Consider the following 16,097-nt stretch of genomic DNA (forward strand, 5'->3'; position numbering starts at 1 on the left):
TAAGTTATGTGCGTCAGGCAAAGACTTTTCCACGTTCGAAAGAGATTTTGGCGACAACTATCAGGCTGGAAGACAGGCAGCATCCGCTCACATATCTCCAACATTAGCACCACCAGGCACGAGGCTGTTGCCCAGTCGATCGACTGTCGGCGCACCGGGGTGCGCTCTGAGGCTCGCCAAATAACAACAGCGTAATCGGTATGCACCTCTGATGGAACGCAGGTGCGCCTCCGTATCACCCGCCCCATTGGCGCAGGAGCCCGCTCATCAAAACCAACAGCCTTCTGCTCTGTTTACAGTGCGCGGTCAACTCCCTCATTGTCGCGCCCCCTCACCCGCAACTGTTTGCTGGTATTCCTGTCGATAATGGCAGCGCGCTATTTGTCCCAAAGACACGACTCACCGAATCGACCAACATGGTCTCATTAGTCAAGACAATTCTCATTCCTACGAAGACTTGTCCAGGGTGGCCGAAAGCACAGGTAACTGATCATTTCCGCCCGCCAATTCTGATATACGGTTTTAGTACAGCAGGCTAACTCAATATTCTAGAATGACCCGCCATCTGCTGCAATGAAGGCTCGATTCGGAGCGAATGACCCCTCCAAGCTGCAAACTTCTTCGAGACCAGACCAATCGCTCTTAAAACTTGCCCTTCACAATCGAATCTCACCCTCGTCAGCCCAGTCTTATTCCTCAAGCATCTCACGACACAAGTCGACGGACACGCAAGTCATATCTACAAGTTCCACAGAAATAGCTGAGGCCTCGGATGAGCATGTGGGGATCCTTAAGCTGCCTCCTCCTAAGGCCTTTCACCTTGGTCTCTTCGAGATCGGGAAACCCTTGGGCAAAGGAAAGTTCGGACGGGTTTATCTGGCTCTGCATCGTCCCTCTGGCTTTGTATGTGCGCTCAAAACATTATACAAGGATCAGATTGTACGTGAAGGTGCCGAAAATCTTGTGCGGCGAGAGATCGAGGTCCATGGCAATCTTCAGCACCCCGGGGTCTTGAAATTCTACAATCATTTTCACGACTCGAAACGTATATTCCTGATTCTGGAGTACGCTGCTGGTGGAGAACTTTACAAAGTCCTACAAAAGGAGAGACGCTTCACAGAACCGAAAGCTGCCAGATATCTTGCTCAAGTTGCCGACTCTCTTCGATACTTGCACAGCAAGCATGTTATGCATCGCGACATCAAGCCAGAAAATATCTTGATTGGTCTCCATGGAGAGCTGAAGCTAGCGGACTTTGGATATAGTGTCCATTCTACAAGCAATCGGCGTCAGACGCTCTGTGGAACGTTGGACTACTTGCCACCAGAGATGATAACATCGGGTAAAATACATTATACCAGCGCAATTGACCTTTGGACACTTGGAGTGTTGGCTTATGAGTTTTTGATGGGAGAAGCGCCATTTGAAGACAGCCAAGTCATGACGCATAGACGTATTGCGAGAAATGAGATGACGCCGATGTCAGCTTCTTTGTCCCAAGGCGCGAAGGATTTTGTCCACTCCGTATGGTTCCTTGTCAAAGTATATTTCTTCAGATTGGCTAATTATACTCGATAGCTCCTTGTTCTCGACCCTTCCAAGCGTCTTTCTTTGGACGGAGTTTTACAACATCCCTGGATTCGGAAACATTGCGACAACGAATGAGGCTGTAATTCTTGAAGCCTTTCTTTCTCTGTTCTCTTTTATACAATCTTCCACTAACGGTCAGGGCTCATCGTAACTATGGGAGGAGTATCATTGGCGTCTGGAGATATTGCGGTCGGCTGGCCTGTTTTCGAACTAGCTGGATAAATTGGCTGGAGGATGATTAGAGGTAGGATGGAGTTCGGAGTATATGCTTCATGTTACATCTATCTCGTCCACTTCGGATTCGAAGATCTCCGTTTTTCTTCCTCACAATAGAGCGCAGTGGACTCCTGGTGGAATCAGTGCTTTGACTTTTGTAGAGTCCAACCTCAAGCTTTCACATGAGCGAAGCCCATTGGTTCAACTCGATGATCAGATAGCTGTGTATTGAATATAAAGGAAAGGGCCGATATCTCCCAAGAAAGATCTGTACTGCTTCGGACACCATAATGACAAAGGTCTCGTATTCTCCTCTTCTTGAGTGGACACGTGTGTTGCAACCTGTCATGCAGACCGCTAAAGATTCAGGGCATTCTGCCTGAAAATCCAGCGAAGTCGTCACTGTCACCCTGGGGCAAGCCCGCTAATATCCAGCAGCCAGTGCCCTGAATTACCCCGCACTTAACTAAGCCACACTGGAACATCTGCCCAGATCTTGGCGAGTTGTTGGCGTATCTTGTACAGAAACATACCAGCATCACTTGAATGCTTCTCGATTACTCCAAATGTAAGAATGCTGGAAGAGGCAGAATAGAGACTTATTACCCATGAAATGATCTATCATAATCTGTTTAAATTCTACTCTGGGAAAAATGCTGTGGGTGAGCAAGACTTTCCTAATCTTTTTCTATGGGCGACGATCAAGTCTTAGTGCGATGTAGTGATTTGAGGATGTAGAGTAATTTCTTTCTGTGACGAATATGTTGAAGTCTTCATTGTAAGAATTGAATGTTTTTAACAAAAAAAGAAATATCCTTGAATAGGGTATCCACACTCAGCAATCCTCCAAGTAATCCCAATCCCTCGACTAAACCTACACCACAATCCAAGAACACCTTCCAAAAGAAACCCCTACCAGCCAAATTGTTCACAGTGTAACTCGATACTGGGTCCTTTGACCTTAATACAATTCGTTGCTGTCTTCCTAACACACCACATCAAATCATCTGGCCCGCATGCCGCAATTGCAATTCTCTCCTCATCAGTCGCCTTAGCTACAATGTCTCGAATCAACACATCGACGTTTGGTCTTCCGGGTAGAACAGCTACAGATGTAACGGAAGTGCTGGAATCCCATGGGTTCGCAGGCCCGCCGTGCGTTATAACGCGTGTCTTTTCGACGTCAATGGGGAATGGGTCAGGATGACGAGTTGCGAAAGGGGTTGTGCTTGCGAATGAAAGCTGTTTTTCTATGTCCAGGGGTGAAGTGGGTGAGATTGGCGACGAGTCATCGATGGGTGAGGCAGGTGAGCCGGTGTATGATGGTCGTGTAGAGTGGAGGGTAATGTTTACTCTTGGCGACGCCCGAAGTTGTGCAAGCTCTTTGCTAAACCAGGCGAGAGTTTCTGGGGCTCATTGTCAGCTACTGCTTGCAGCTCAAAAGAAGAGTTGATTGGCGCACTTACCCTGCTCTCTGACTGTCCAAATGAAATCAATGGTCGTCTTTGACTTGCTGTCGAGCTTTTTGAGCATATCCAAGGCAATGCCGAATGTGAACGATGCTCCGCTACCACCCGCAATCAGAATAACTTTATCGGCAGTCTTAGAGAAGTTCGGAATTGCGCCATAAGGACCATCAATTGAAGCGCGGAGGATTGCATCTGGATTTTTGATAGCGTAGTTGTGTAGATCATTGGTGAAGCCGTCATACGCGGATATGACGAGTTCCAAGGAAGTTGGTGAGTTGCTGACAATTGTGAAAGGATGGGTTTCGAAAAGTCTAATCTTTGGGATCCATAAGAAACAGTGAGTACCGGGAACTGCTCGAGATGGAGAGCGTCGGAGGATGATCCGAGTTCCTCCATGGGCAAGAGGAGTGATGGTTGCTCGATTGTCGTAACTGTACCAGAGCACTCGCAACCCTCTCAGAATACGATCGCAAGTCCAGATAGTACCCGCAAATATGACTGCAATAGCCCCCTTCTCAGCGATATGCGGTTGGTGGAAGCCAACCATGACGATGAGAATGATGAACATCGCGATGTGGGAGACGTAGAACACTTCGTATCGGATCCGGCGCACAAGGAGGGCAAATGTCATCATTACGAACATGGCGACGCCTGCAGTGATGCCGAATGTCTGTTCATGTTCTTGTAACATTTTCCTCATGTTGATCTTGATAAACCCGATTGATATGAAGATCCCATGGAGCAGCGAGAATATCACCGTTGTGTAGCCGGCTACTTGGTGGAGGATGTTGAGTCTTTCGTATGAATACGCAGTCAGAAACGCGAGTGGGGTGTTCTTGAGAGCTAAGCAGGTAACAAATGCGATGTTGCCAATTGCCATCCTGTACTTCTGTGAGAATTACGCTCATCATATCGGGTTTGGAAAGTAAACATACCATCCGATCCGCTTAGCGAACGGAAGTATTGTGGTATAATCCATGTGGATGAACAGGAAGAGGATGTTGAGGAGAAGAAAAATCATTACAAGCACTGCATGTCCAATAGAAGTGAAGCCTGGGACTCTGTGGGTGAGAATGTGCCGAACCATTCTAAACAGGTCAGGTTAGCACAATACTCCGTGGACAGTTTGATGTGACGCTCACCGAGCAATAGACACCTGTATCTTCATAGCACCTGATCTCTTAACACCCTTCGAGGCATATCGACTATACAAGAATCGGCTCCAGTGAAATATCGTGAACAGCACAATCACACCAGCCAGAGCAATAGCATAATGCTCCACAGCCTCTTCGCTTATGACTCGTTGATGGGCTCTTTTCAACGCCGCCGCCTTCCTGGCAGCTGCCGCAATAGCTGTGGCATTGTTGCCGCCCGGTGCGGTCGCGTTTTTCCCTCCAGGGGAAGACGTTGAGGGAGGAAAAGCCATTGTTATCTGACGGGAGATATTCGAGGAAAGGGAAGTTCCAGACCCATTTCAAAGAATATTAAGAGATATATGTATTATTATGGACTGGCAGTTGTCTTATTGTTCTGGATTTGGATATGCCGGAGCTGGGCGCCAAGATCTATGCTTTCTTTGCATGGTAATTTGGATAAACAGAAATCCATACAACAAATGACCCACTGGAAGGAAACGATCAGAAAATTGCTCTTGCTTGAACTTATCAAGATAAATCTTATCATTATTGGGACTTGTCACGGGAGTTGTGCCATGCTTACCTTGTCTACCATACTTGAAGAAGGCAACACTCATCTAATATGGTTAAACAGCATCGAAGTATAAAAATTGGAGAATGGACTGACAACGACAAGCTAAGCCTCGGAGTCATTCTAATCAGTAAGCATGCTAGTCTCGATAGGTATGTTTGAGGTGTGTCTCCGATGTAATGCATGGCTAAATGCTATCTCGGTAGATGGCTAATAGCACCCTGTCGTGCATTACCCCCGCGCAATTGATCACGGTGACACCTCTATGCATAAGAAAAATATGTATTTGTGTTATCAAAAGATCGTTCTTGCTCTTTCGGATAGCTATTAATCTATGCCAGGAACTGGTCCGCCGGCGGAACGACGGGAGTCGCATCACTGAGTCAACTTCCGTAAACACTGGACAAACGTCGTAAATCAAGATTTTCTTGCTCCAAACCTTCAACATGTACATTTTGAAACTCGAAATGGGTTGTGTCGGTCTATTTGGAATAGAAACTTGTGATGTGATGCATGTCAAATTGTTTGCTGTGGCGAAATCTGGGGAAACATGACCTGCAATGAAATGCAATCAAATCCACACTTCGGCTCAGCAAAAGGCAATATACAGCATACCAACCCAGCGGAAATAATTCTACTCTCAGCCACGCGAGATAGAGATCCATTGGGTACGCTGTAGAGTGAACTCTAGTGTGCTGTCGGCATTTGGTATTGCCCTGTGGCTGAACCACTACCGGGCAAGCAGGTTCGCGATCTGATTGGTCAAATAATGTCTGGCCTATTGGTCCAAGTAGTACAGAATAAAGCATCGCTATTGCAGTTGAAGAGCATTTGGAAGCTGAAGAAGCCACCTGTTTGTTGCAGCGAGTTTTCTCCGAGATGGCAGATTCGGTATCAAGACGCAAACGCAGTTTACAGCAACAACTACCAACTTGATGACGATGAATTCATGACCAAACAATGATGCTCACCAATGAGGAACCCACCAGTGAATCATGTGGGGAAGCATGGCACACCTCATTAATCTGCAATCAATTCGACTACAGCCGGCATCGCACAATTAAACGAGCCAGCAGGACTTGCTCTGACTCGATAGCTTACACCTCCGATATGTTCCCCAATAGGTAGGGCACCAATCAGAGAGGCACGGAGTTCCGCTCGGAGTTCCCCTTGGAGTTTCCCTCAAGTGCGTGGTAGCCGTTTTCGAAGCTGCTGTGGCTGGCTGTGACATACCCCACAACAGGGCTCTTTAGCCATGGTGAGTCGATTCGAAGCTGGGCTTGAAAGGTAGCGCGTAGTGTATTGTGGAGCGGATAATACCCATAAACTAGTCAGTCAGAAGGGCGCCCGGATGGTGGTCGTGTTCATTACATGGATTTCCGCCAAATTGTTTGGGAAATCAGCCGAATCAGATATCGTCGATTTGGTCAGAGCCAAGAGGCTCTAGAACACGGCGGCAAATACCCAGATAATTATGTACAAACACAAACTTGGTGTCTGCCTAGGAGGCATGACTTGATTGATTCATCAGTGTGCGTGCTTATCGTGAATTTATATTATGCTCACAGCTCCTCCGAGTCCGCGGCTCGTGGTGATGGCTATGCCAGCGCTGTTGGATCATGATGGAAACCCCTGCTACGGTCATAGTACTCAATAAGCGTTTCATCAATACCATAACAAATACATTGTCGTAACTTACCTGATATTCGGTTCCTGAGTCAGAGCAGCCGCAGGTCTTGGACGCAGGATTCAGCTTCAGGTTGAAGAATCGTTCGCCAGTCAACTTGAGGTAGTATCCTTTTTGTTCAAAGTCGCTTCTATTCGAATCCGCTCTTGGAAGAGCAATATGGTATCATATTATATGATGGCTTTCACTTCTTTCGTGTCCACCTAGTCAGCAAAAGTATATAACTAGGGGAGGAAGGTCCGTCAAACTTGGCAATGCTTCTGCTCTTTTAGCACAGTACACAAGCGAACCGATGGGAAATACACGATATGGAGGTAAGATTCAATCATCCTTCTTCCTTCAAAGCGAACGGAGTGAATTGAAGTTGTCCCCAATACCACACCAGCTAGCTGCCTGAGATGTTTACTCCATCTAGTTTCTCGCTTAGCCACTAGCGTGGCACGACATTGTTTGCTACCTTGAGATACATATCTAAGGCACCATCAACTCTTCCCGATTCTGAGACCGAGTTCAGCATCGAGATCTTCAGAAGCTACAAATCAAAAGCAACGCCAAGCTACTCATGCCCAAAAGTCTAATGTAAGTGCCCGAAAAGCTGCGGGAAGCCGTCATCTGTTTACACTCATCGCGCCTTCCTTTTGATTGGGGTCTTGGCGCCTGCCCTTCCTACGCACAGTGACATCTGAGCCAACATTAGGTCTTATATTGTTCATGTCTTTTCTCACATTATTGATAGCAGATCTCAAGGGGCCTTACCAGGATGCGCTCTGGCAATAGCACAGTCTCGTGGGTGTCCCCTCAAGAATCACCCGCCACGGCAATACTCCAAGCAAAGATATGTCATCGCAGAGGCTTCCACGGAGCTTCAATATATTCACCTTTACTTCTAGTTGAACCAAGCTAACATGAATTTGCAAGGGCACGAACGCGCAGCAGCGGGACGAAGACGGACCCCGTAGTCTTGTCCTCTCCGTCCAGATCTCCATCGGCCAGACGGTATACGAGCGAAAATACCGTTGAGAAAGTTCGACTTGATTCAAGCTCAGGACGAGTGCAAAAGTTGTCTTCAGTCCCAAAGAGAGCAGCAGATCCAAACCCAGCTCATGTTCTGCTTGCCGCAGCGACAATTGCTCAGGAAGTCGTCCACGTGTCGCCAAAAAGTATGTCTGGAGCTGACGAACTCTTTTGATGATCGAATAGATGGCATTGACTTCGAATGATGTGTAGGAAATTTAGCTATCCCGCCTCGATACGTCCTCCGATCCGGCCGTCGATCCTCTAGCCCAGCGGGCCGCAATCAGGATGTGCCTTTCAGGCTGCAGATGTCCCTCTTCGCCACCACCCAGAAGCTGGTCGAGGAGACACTATTTTATTGGACCAAAGAGTGGGTGCCACAAGTGCTCACGAACATGAAGTGGCAGCAGCCAGAACAGACTGAGCTGAACTATGTGAGTGTGCCCTTTGATGGAGCCATTAGCAGAAACGTCCTCACTATTATTCTATTAAGTGAATAGTAATCTTATCGATATTATAACGGAGATCTGTCAGCTGTGATTGACCTCGAGACTAGAGCTAATCATCATAGTGGTTTCGATCGTTTGATACAAAACGATTTCTGAAAGATTTGGTTGTTCAAGCCCTTGCTGAAAGTCGCTCCCTACTCAACTACGATGATCTCCGCAAACTTTTACAAAATCTGCAGCACATCCGACATGCTGCTGTCCACCGAAAGCAGTACAATATGCTAAACATAAGGGAGCTGATGGCCGATGCGAGACGTATCACGCGTTGCATGAATGATCCTCTCCGCAACAAGAAAATCAGAGAAATGCAAAAGGCTCTGATAAAGATGATTTGGCAGGACTGGAAGCTGTGATTGGCATACCCATTGAAGATTTCAACGTTCGGATAGCATCGTTGGATAAACCGGAGGGCGAAGAACGTACTGATGGTAACACAGCTGAAGGGCCTGTTCCTCGTAAATATGCCGAATCTCACAACGAAGTCAATCCAGTTGAGAAGGATTCAGACAGCAGTGGAGGGTTTCAGATAAGGCAATCCGCCAAGTATGTGCTGCCAGATTATGGAACGATATCAGGTAGGGAGAGTCGTAATGAGAAAACTGGACCAAGTCGATCCATGGCTGTTCCATACGACTTGATACCCGCGCCTCGAGAGTTCGGAACGCGACGCGAGAATATTGCACTCGCTTCTAGCAACCCCCAACGACTTCTTTGAAGCTCTGCCAAGAATGCTGCTCACACGAAAGTCATTGACTTGACTGAAGATGGGGATGACAATGTTTTCGACGACGCAAGGAACCCACAGCCAATCGTAGAGAATAAAAGCCAGAAGGACGCCCAACAATGCCCGACTAAGAGAGCCGATAGATATGTAGGAAAGAGCTTCATCGAGATATCAGACACAGAATCTGGCAAGGAGAGTGGCGAGATCGATGAGGATGAAGAAGATGACGACGACGAGGGGGATACGACTCGTTTTTCAAGTGCTCCACGAATGTATCACCACGTACAGTACATGAGGCCACGACTGGGTAAGGATTTCTGAGGGCAGAGAAGTTGTAACGTCGATATTACTGTTTGGTTGGAAGTTCAGCGTTAAACCGTCTTGGACAGCGGAACTGTGTGCTTCATGTATTCTTACGCTACAAAGATCCCCTCAAGGAGATAGGCTTATGGTAACATGACTTGAGATTGTTCTGCTATTGTATATTTAGCTCAACGTCATTGAATGATCGCATCGTTTCCAAGAATTTCTCTGGACTAAACCGAGGAGCTACTATTGCACCGGGAAGTGTTCCTGTATATCTTTCCTTGTAAAACTGCCCTGTCAAGAAGACGGTGGGTCATGCTGCTCATAACGATTGTTATCTTGGCTACTGTTACAATTAAGCATACTGATGAGTTACATACAATTACATCGCTTTCTCTCTGGGCCCCGACAACCTTTCAAATTTATCGACACTCATGATGAACGTCCCTCTTCCACCCGTCAAGCTCCTTAGATGCTTCAAATACCCTACCATCTCCTTCAACGGCACTCTCGCATGGATCTGTCTAGCCTGACCAGGCCCAGACGCATCAGAATTACTTGACGAAGCAAATGGATCTGGAGGTGCGTAGATCCTCTTTGGATCAATGGCCGGCAATTCTGATGCGGACTCTTCGCTCCCACTGGACTCTAGCGAGAGGACATGTCCTCCACGCGCAGAGGAGATATCGTGAACGATCGCACCGAGAGATCCTTCATCACAGGATATCACGACGTTCATCACTGGCTCCATGAGTGCAATATTATCTCCATTCAGCGCTTCCTTGAGTGAAGCTTGCACCGAGAGTCGTGCAGCTGAGGATAACGCTGCTGGGGACGTGTCCGAGCCGAAGAGATCGGTTGATGGATCGAATATCAGAGTCACATGGCAGTCATGCATGGGAAACGAACGCCGAGGGCCTCGAGCAAGAGCTGCGACTGCTCCGTTCACGAGAGCTTCTCGCACTGTTGCCAGAGGTAGCTCTTTCGGTAAGGAAGAGCTTTCGTCTTCTTCGCCGAACCAAGAAGTCGGGATGTTCACTGAGATGGAGTTCCCATCGCGAGTGACAGTGTAGTCGGGTGCTGGGACTTGATCGTCAAGATGGTAGACTGATGCCTCGCATCCAGCTTTGCCTTTCTTGCCTGCTATGTCGCGGTCGAAGATGATCCTATGGGGCGCTGTAGCTGAGATCACGGATTCACGGTAGCTGATTTCGATATTGCCCATTGTTGCTTTTGCTTTGAAGTCGTTGACCAATCTATCCCGCGCGATCTCTAAGTGGAGTTCTCCCATACCGCTAAGTAACATCTGGCCGGATTCTTCGTCAATGTTGACGTGAAGGCTGGGATCTTCTCGGAGCAAATTCGCGAGGATCTCGGCTACGTTCTTCTCTTCGCTAAGACTGTGTGGCTCGATTGCTGCGAAGAATACAGGTGGTGGGACGTTGATGGGACGCAGTTGCAGCATGTTAAGGGGTGCTGGGGGTCCACTTTTGGGATTTACGCCAGGGTAGGAGATTAAAGTATCGCCTGTACGAGCGTGCTTGAGGCCAGCTATCACGCCGATTTGTCCTGCAGGGATGTGAGAGATTTCAACAGCGTCAGAAGCTTGCATCTGTAACAACCGTTGGGCTCGCTCCGTGACATGGAGATTTGTGTTCCAGAGTGCTGCGTTTCGCTTTAGTGAGCCTGAGTAGACTCGGATGTAGACGAGTACCCCGCGGCGAGGATCATTGACAACTTTGAATGCAAGGGCGCACGCTTCGAATTGTGCAATCATGGAGGTGGCGGAGCTGGATTTCTTGGCAAGATGTTTGCTCCAGCTTGAAGCGAGGGACAGTTTGCCATCTAGGAGATCTGAAAGACTGCCTCGCTTCTCCCCGACGCTGACCTCTGAGCTTGGTCGTTCGGTTGGACTGGGGAGGAGGTCATCGACGGCGTCGAGTAATGGCTGGACACCAATATTCCTGAAGCTTGCTCCTGCAAAGACTGGGATAAGACGTCCAGAGCCATCGATGATGCATCTTCTCAAGCTATCTCGAATAGCTTGGGGTGGTACAGCCAAAGTATCGTCGTCACACTCTAGCCATGTCTCCAGAAGTGTTTCGTCGAATTCACAAAGTCCTTCAACGAGAGCTGCTCGAGCTTTGATCAGCTCTTCTCGTAGACTTGAGTCTTCTTGGCTGAGCTCATCGAGACTGAAGCTTTGGATGGTTTTCCCATCACCACCATCTTGCCACTTCAGAGCACAGAGATTGATAGCATCTCCAACACCCGTAAATCTGCCTTTGCCGCCTTCCCACCACGGAATATGGCATACGGCTGGAAAGCCACGGAGTCGCGATCCAATTTCCTTGACAGCCCTGTTGAAAGCTGCTCCATCCCTGTCTAGTTTGTTTACGAAGACGATCCTGGGGATATTGTAGTAGTTCGCTTGGGTCCAGACCTTTTCAGTCTGGGCTTCGACACCAGCAACACCATCGAGAATGCAGACTGCGCCATCGAGAATACGTAGTGAGCGAAGGACTTCGAAGGTAAAGTCTGCATGCCCGGGAGTGTCTATCAGATTGATTGTGTGAGGTGTGAGATGTCTTGGGGAATCAGGTTTGGCCAGCTGGCTTTCGTGTAGCGGTGGCCAGTGAAATGTTACCGCTGCTGACTGGATTGTAATTCCTCGCTCTCGCTCGGCAGGTAGGAAATCCGTGACGGTAGACCCATCATCGACATCTGGTAGGATATTAGATCAGAAGCAAATCTCAATCTGACCGAAAGCACAAGTAACAAGTCACGTGGTGATATTTAAGACCCCCTCAACGAGCCGTCTAATACATAAGATTGCTTTGGTGGAGTGAAGGCATTGCATGAAAGAGAGATGGGAAATCCAAGGATGCCCAAGTTCGGAAAGTTTGGAGACTAAGATAAGGCTTGATGAAAAGTGTCTCACCTCCTATTCTTCGAGTTATGCCACTGTAGTAGAGCATTCGCTCTGTTGTCGTTGTCTTTCCCTGTTGAGGTGTCAGTCATTTGAGACTTGCAATGAATCACATAGTTCTCACGGCATCGATATGTGCTATTATTCCGATATTCCTGGTTGCTTCGACATTTGGATCATGTCCATGACTAGGGAGGTGAGAAGTTGAGTATTGGCGTGGTGCATATGCTCGAGGAAAATACGCTTTGTTGACTAAAGTAAGCCGCCGAAGTCGTTGATGCCATGATAGACACCCTCCTTGTAAGTTCAGAAGACGCATCACCTCATATTTCGAAGTGCTAAGTACTTACTGGCATCAATTGGACGGAGAAGCTATCCAAATTCTGAGTTTGATACAGCACTCGCTTAGCGCTTCGGGACTGGCGTGGCGCTTCCCAGATGCCTCCCGCGCTACGGAAGCCTTGTTGATGGGCTGGGTGAGCTTCATCATTGCTTCATCCACCTCACCTGGTTGCTCCCTCTGCGCCAACGATCCGGTTTGTGACCATTCGAAGGCAACGTCGCTCATGCCAAACTAGTCAATACAATATTCTGCCATTGGAACAGCTCCGCGACGGCACCATCCTCGACCGCCCACCAAACGGCCTGTCCGCGATACCGAGGATCCTAGACTAGCAATTGGAACCAACATGGACTATTCTTCATCTATTCATGATGCTGATAATCCAGCAGGAGCATCGCCATGGGGCTCATCGCCGGTACCATCACCTCAGCATGCGCGAACAAGCTCCTTTCCAACCTCTGGCGATGTGCCCCCCTCCCCAACTCCTTACAACCCAAATGCACAAGCTGCGGGATACTCGAACGAGGATATAATAGGTGGAGGGGGCTATCAGAGACCTGAGAGCAGTACCGGGACAAACTCTGTGACGGAGAGCGAAGGGCGCAGGCCAGATACCGTCGAATCGGTCCGGAGCCAGACCGAGCAGCAGCCGTTTCTTGCTGGCCAACAGGAGCAAGCGCCGGCACAGCAGCAGTATCAGGCACAACCTCATAGAGCAGAGCCTCAAAGATATCATTCTAGCGCGCGACAACAGCAGCAACCTCAGGCGCCCCAATACAAGCTACAAGCAAAGATTACAGGCCTAGAGCGAACTGGAAGGAAGGATCCAATTCTGAGGTTTGATATTCATGTATGTTAAACGCCATGAAACGATTATTTGTTGGCCACATGCTGACTTTAAAGACCAACCTCCCCAAGTTTAGAACTACACAATTCCGAGATGTCCGTCGAACACACTCCGAATTTATCAAGCTCGCCGATCACCTCGTATCATCCAACCCAGAAGCACTTGTTCCAGCAGTCCCCCCCGCGTTAACGTCTGCTGGTGCTGGTACGGACGAAGATGAAGCTCGAGTAAAGGCATCCCTTCAGCGATGGCTAAACTATGTTTGCGCGAACGAAGTGTTGATGAAAGATGACGAGATGGTTCTCTTTGTAGAAAGCGATTTTGGATACAGCCCGATGTTAAAAAGAAAGCAGCCAGCGACGGGCGTGCGTAGACGGGTCATCAAGCAATTTGCACCCCCTCCCGATGATACACCAGAGCTACAAGATGCACGACCTATCGTGAAGCTTTTTTACCTTGGTACCATGGATGCAGGTCACAAGGTTGATAAGCTTGTCAAGGCTCGAAGGGGTAAGTGGCATTCACTGTGCATAGTTTGATATTTGCTCATATAGTGCAGGTGTTGGTCTTGCTGAGTCCGATTTCGGTGTCAAGATTGGTGCCATGAGCGTTCAAGAACCCCATTCAGGACTTGCCAATGCTTATCGCAAGCTTGGAAAGACCATTCAGACTACAGGAGACTTCCACGCCGCTCAAGCCACTGCTGAAGCAACCACGATCGGTGACCCCCTGCAATATCATTCTCAGGACGCATTCATCGTCAAGGAGACCCTCACAAATCGTCATATTCTCTTGCGCGAGCTATTACAGGCTCAGCAATTAACTCGGAGCAAGCTGAATGCTGCAGATAGATTGAAGGCAAGCTCGTCTGTTCGACGGGAAAAAGTCGACGAAGCAATTTCCGCATTAGATGAAGCTCGAAGTAACGAGCTTTATCTTGTGGGTAAAACACAGCGGGTGACTGCAAATCTACTGCAGGAGCAGCGTCGATGGTTTGCACGGACGGCAGCGGATTTGAGACTCAGCATCCGGGAATATGTGATTCGCGAAATCGAAGCTGAGAGAAGAACTTTGGCAACACTTGAAAGTATCAGGCCCGACATCCGGGCAATCGATTCTTCCGGTGGTCTTTCACGACTAGGCAGGGAGAATGTAGGACGGAGAGCCAGTCTGGCGACTAGTCAAGGCAAGAACGGGGATAGCTGTAAGTTAATCCGAGAGGATCCTTATCTGGACAGTTTCGCGAGCTCCGGATCTCCTCCCCGGCATCACTCCTGGGGAGTCGATTTATCTCTCGGAGTCGCAACCGTCTCCAACTCTTTCCCCACATGAGCGAGCATCTGCTAACTTCCCGGCTTCTACAGGGTCAGGCGTCCCTCGTCGCCCAGATGTGCTCAGCAGAAGTATTTCAGGCAGCTTCATGTCAAATGTGCCAGAGGAAAATGAGCAAGACGGCCAGGGTCCCAATCGGGCTAGAGCTCTCAGTGGTGCGAGTGCTGGTGGGCTCAAAGACGTCAAGGAAGAGGATGATGAGGACAGAGTTGACGCCAGAAATGCCGCTGCTCGTCTCGCGACCTCGTCGTTCTAGCGTGGCCACGGTGATCCGAGAACGTGGTATGCATGCAGCCATCCCAGTCAACAAGACTTCCGTTGTATTCCCACATCCTCTTTGTAACATTGATAGTACATACCAATTCGTGAACCACAGCAGCTGGAACAGTTGATTTGAAGAGCTCGAGAGGCCGTATATGAGTCTCTATGCAATAGCGATGCCACGATGACGCGAATCATATCGCCCTTCATTTTCATATCGACCTCAATTTCTTCTTCACATGCCGATCTTGCACTTCGGCCACGTCAGAGAGAGAAAGAGAGATGCACTTGAAAGCGAGACATCGTCTTTCAAACCAATGGCTATGCTCTACGAGCTCTGATATCAGTATTGGAGCTCCCAGTGGAGCCCCGATGCTCTGTATGTAGAGATGCAGAGATGCAGAGCTGCAGCGCTTAGGCCACACGTCAAGCTAAGCGGGCCAGCAGGAGCAAGGCTCAGCACCGCAACACCCCAACTACTTTCAGCCGCGGCGCTCTGTCCCTCCGTCCTTCGCCCCCTCTCTATGGAATGAAGCCGAGATACCTTGGATCCTTGGGATGCTTGGGATCCTTGGCTTGTTGTCGGTGAAATGGAAATACTTTCGCAATTCAAGATCAACTGCCAACTCACCGCACATCGTGCATCAAAGTGGATTGAGACATCTCCTAAGTCGCACACTAGTTGTACAGCGGTATGGCGACGTACTACCGTACAAGCCGACGATAAGAAAGCATGCGGTAGTACGATATCTCAAATAGCAATTGCGCTGTTTCCTCCGATGCGGCTAGTTGTGAAGCTTCACCGTCTGTCAGAGTAGCTGCAATGGGGCCATTAATAACATGTGTCTTGATCTTCGGTGACCAGTCCCAGCGGGACAACGACTTCCGTCCACCAGAACATAGTTCCAGAGCTCCCAACGAACCTCGGAATTGAACAACGGGCGGCACGGTGACAGCGGGCGACCAGTGGGAAAATAGCCTTAACCCTGAATCCAAAGTTGTTGCAAGTATGGTTTTAGTCCCCAAGCTCCCGGGACTTCAGGTAGCATCCCACGGTCAACAGGACGAGCTATGGGAAGTCCATTGTAGTTATTCCTAGCTATCGAAAGCAATTTTGGCCTCTTATATCACCACGCTGTTGTCCCATAGGCCCGATAAAAGGA

The 16,097-nt window shown here is 48.7% G+C and overlaps 5 protein-coding genes across 5 annotated transcripts; 3 read left to right on the forward strand and 2 right to left on the reverse strand.

Annotated features, from left to right (window-relative positions):
• Positions 1-416: 416 nt before the first annotated feature.
• On the forward strand, positions 417-1,665 carry ONS95_001859 (uncharacterized protein; the record flags this gene model as incomplete). Its single annotated transcript, XM_058495078.1, has 3 exons — positions 417-482; positions 553-1,524; positions 1,579-1,665. 3 exons carry the CDS (start codon positions 417-419, stop codon positions 1,663-1,665), a joined length of 1,125 nt encoding a protein of 374 aa, XP_058355388.1.
• Positions 1,666-2,718: 1,053 nt separating this feature from the next.
• Positions 2,719-4,701, reverse strand: ONS95_001860 (uncharacterized protein; the record flags this gene model as incomplete). The annotated part of the gene is made up of 4 exons (XM_058495079.1): positions 2,719-3,212; positions 3,273-4,156; positions 4,211-4,363; positions 4,418-4,701. 4 exons carry the CDS (start codon positions 4,699-4,701, stop codon positions 2,719-2,721), a joined length of 1,815 nt encoding a protein of 604 aa, XP_058355389.1.
• Positions 4,702-7,241: 2,540 nt separating this feature from the next.
• Positions 7,242-9,237, forward strand: ONS95_001861 (uncharacterized protein; the record flags this gene model as incomplete). The annotated part of the gene is made up of 7 exons (XM_058495080.1): positions 7,242-7,248; positions 7,406-7,504; positions 7,593-7,829; positions 7,897-8,117; positions 8,255-8,456; positions 8,531-8,767; positions 8,939-9,237. Exons 4-7 carry the CDS (start codon positions 7,992-7,994, stop codon positions 9,235-9,237), a joined length of 864 nt encoding a protein of 287 aa, XP_058355390.1. The 5' UTR covers positions 7,242-7,248; positions 7,406-7,504; positions 7,593-7,829; positions 7,897-7,991.
• MEF2 (Ribosome-releasing factor 2, mitochondrial) lies at positions 9,212-12,524 on the reverse strand. Its single transcript, XM_058508700.1, has 4 exons — positions 12,276-12,524; positions 12,164-12,224; positions 9,603-11,946; positions 9,212-9,540 (listed from the first exon to the last, which is right to left on the reverse strand). Exons 1-3 carry the CDS (start codon positions 12,468-12,470, stop codon positions 9,605-9,607), a joined length of 2,598 nt encoding a protein of 865 aa, XP_058355391.1. The 5' UTR covers positions 12,471-12,524; the 3' UTR covers positions 9,212-9,540; positions 9,603-9,604.
• Positions 12,525-12,840: 316 nt separating this feature from the next.
• Positions 12,841-14,929, forward strand: VPS17 (Vacuolar protein sorting-associated protein 17; the record flags this gene model as incomplete). The annotated part of the gene is made up of 4 exons (XM_058495081.1): positions 12,841-13,344; positions 13,398-13,851; positions 13,901-14,545; positions 14,706-14,929. The coding sequence occupies 4 exons, from the start codon at positions 12,841-12,843 to the stop codon at positions 14,927-14,929; spliced, it is 1,827 nt and encodes a 608-aa protein (XP_058355392.1).
• Between the last annotated feature and the right edge of the window lie 1,168 nt (positions 14,930-16,097).

Source organism: Cadophora gregata (assembly GCF_030347475.1).
Source record: "Cadophora gregata isolate MNR1 chromosome Unknown scaffold_10, whole genome shotgun sequence".
In the NCBI taxonomy this organism is placed as follows: domain Eukaryota; kingdom Fungi; phylum Ascomycota; class Leotiomycetes; order Helotiales; family Ploettnerulaceae; genus Cadophora; species Cadophora gregata.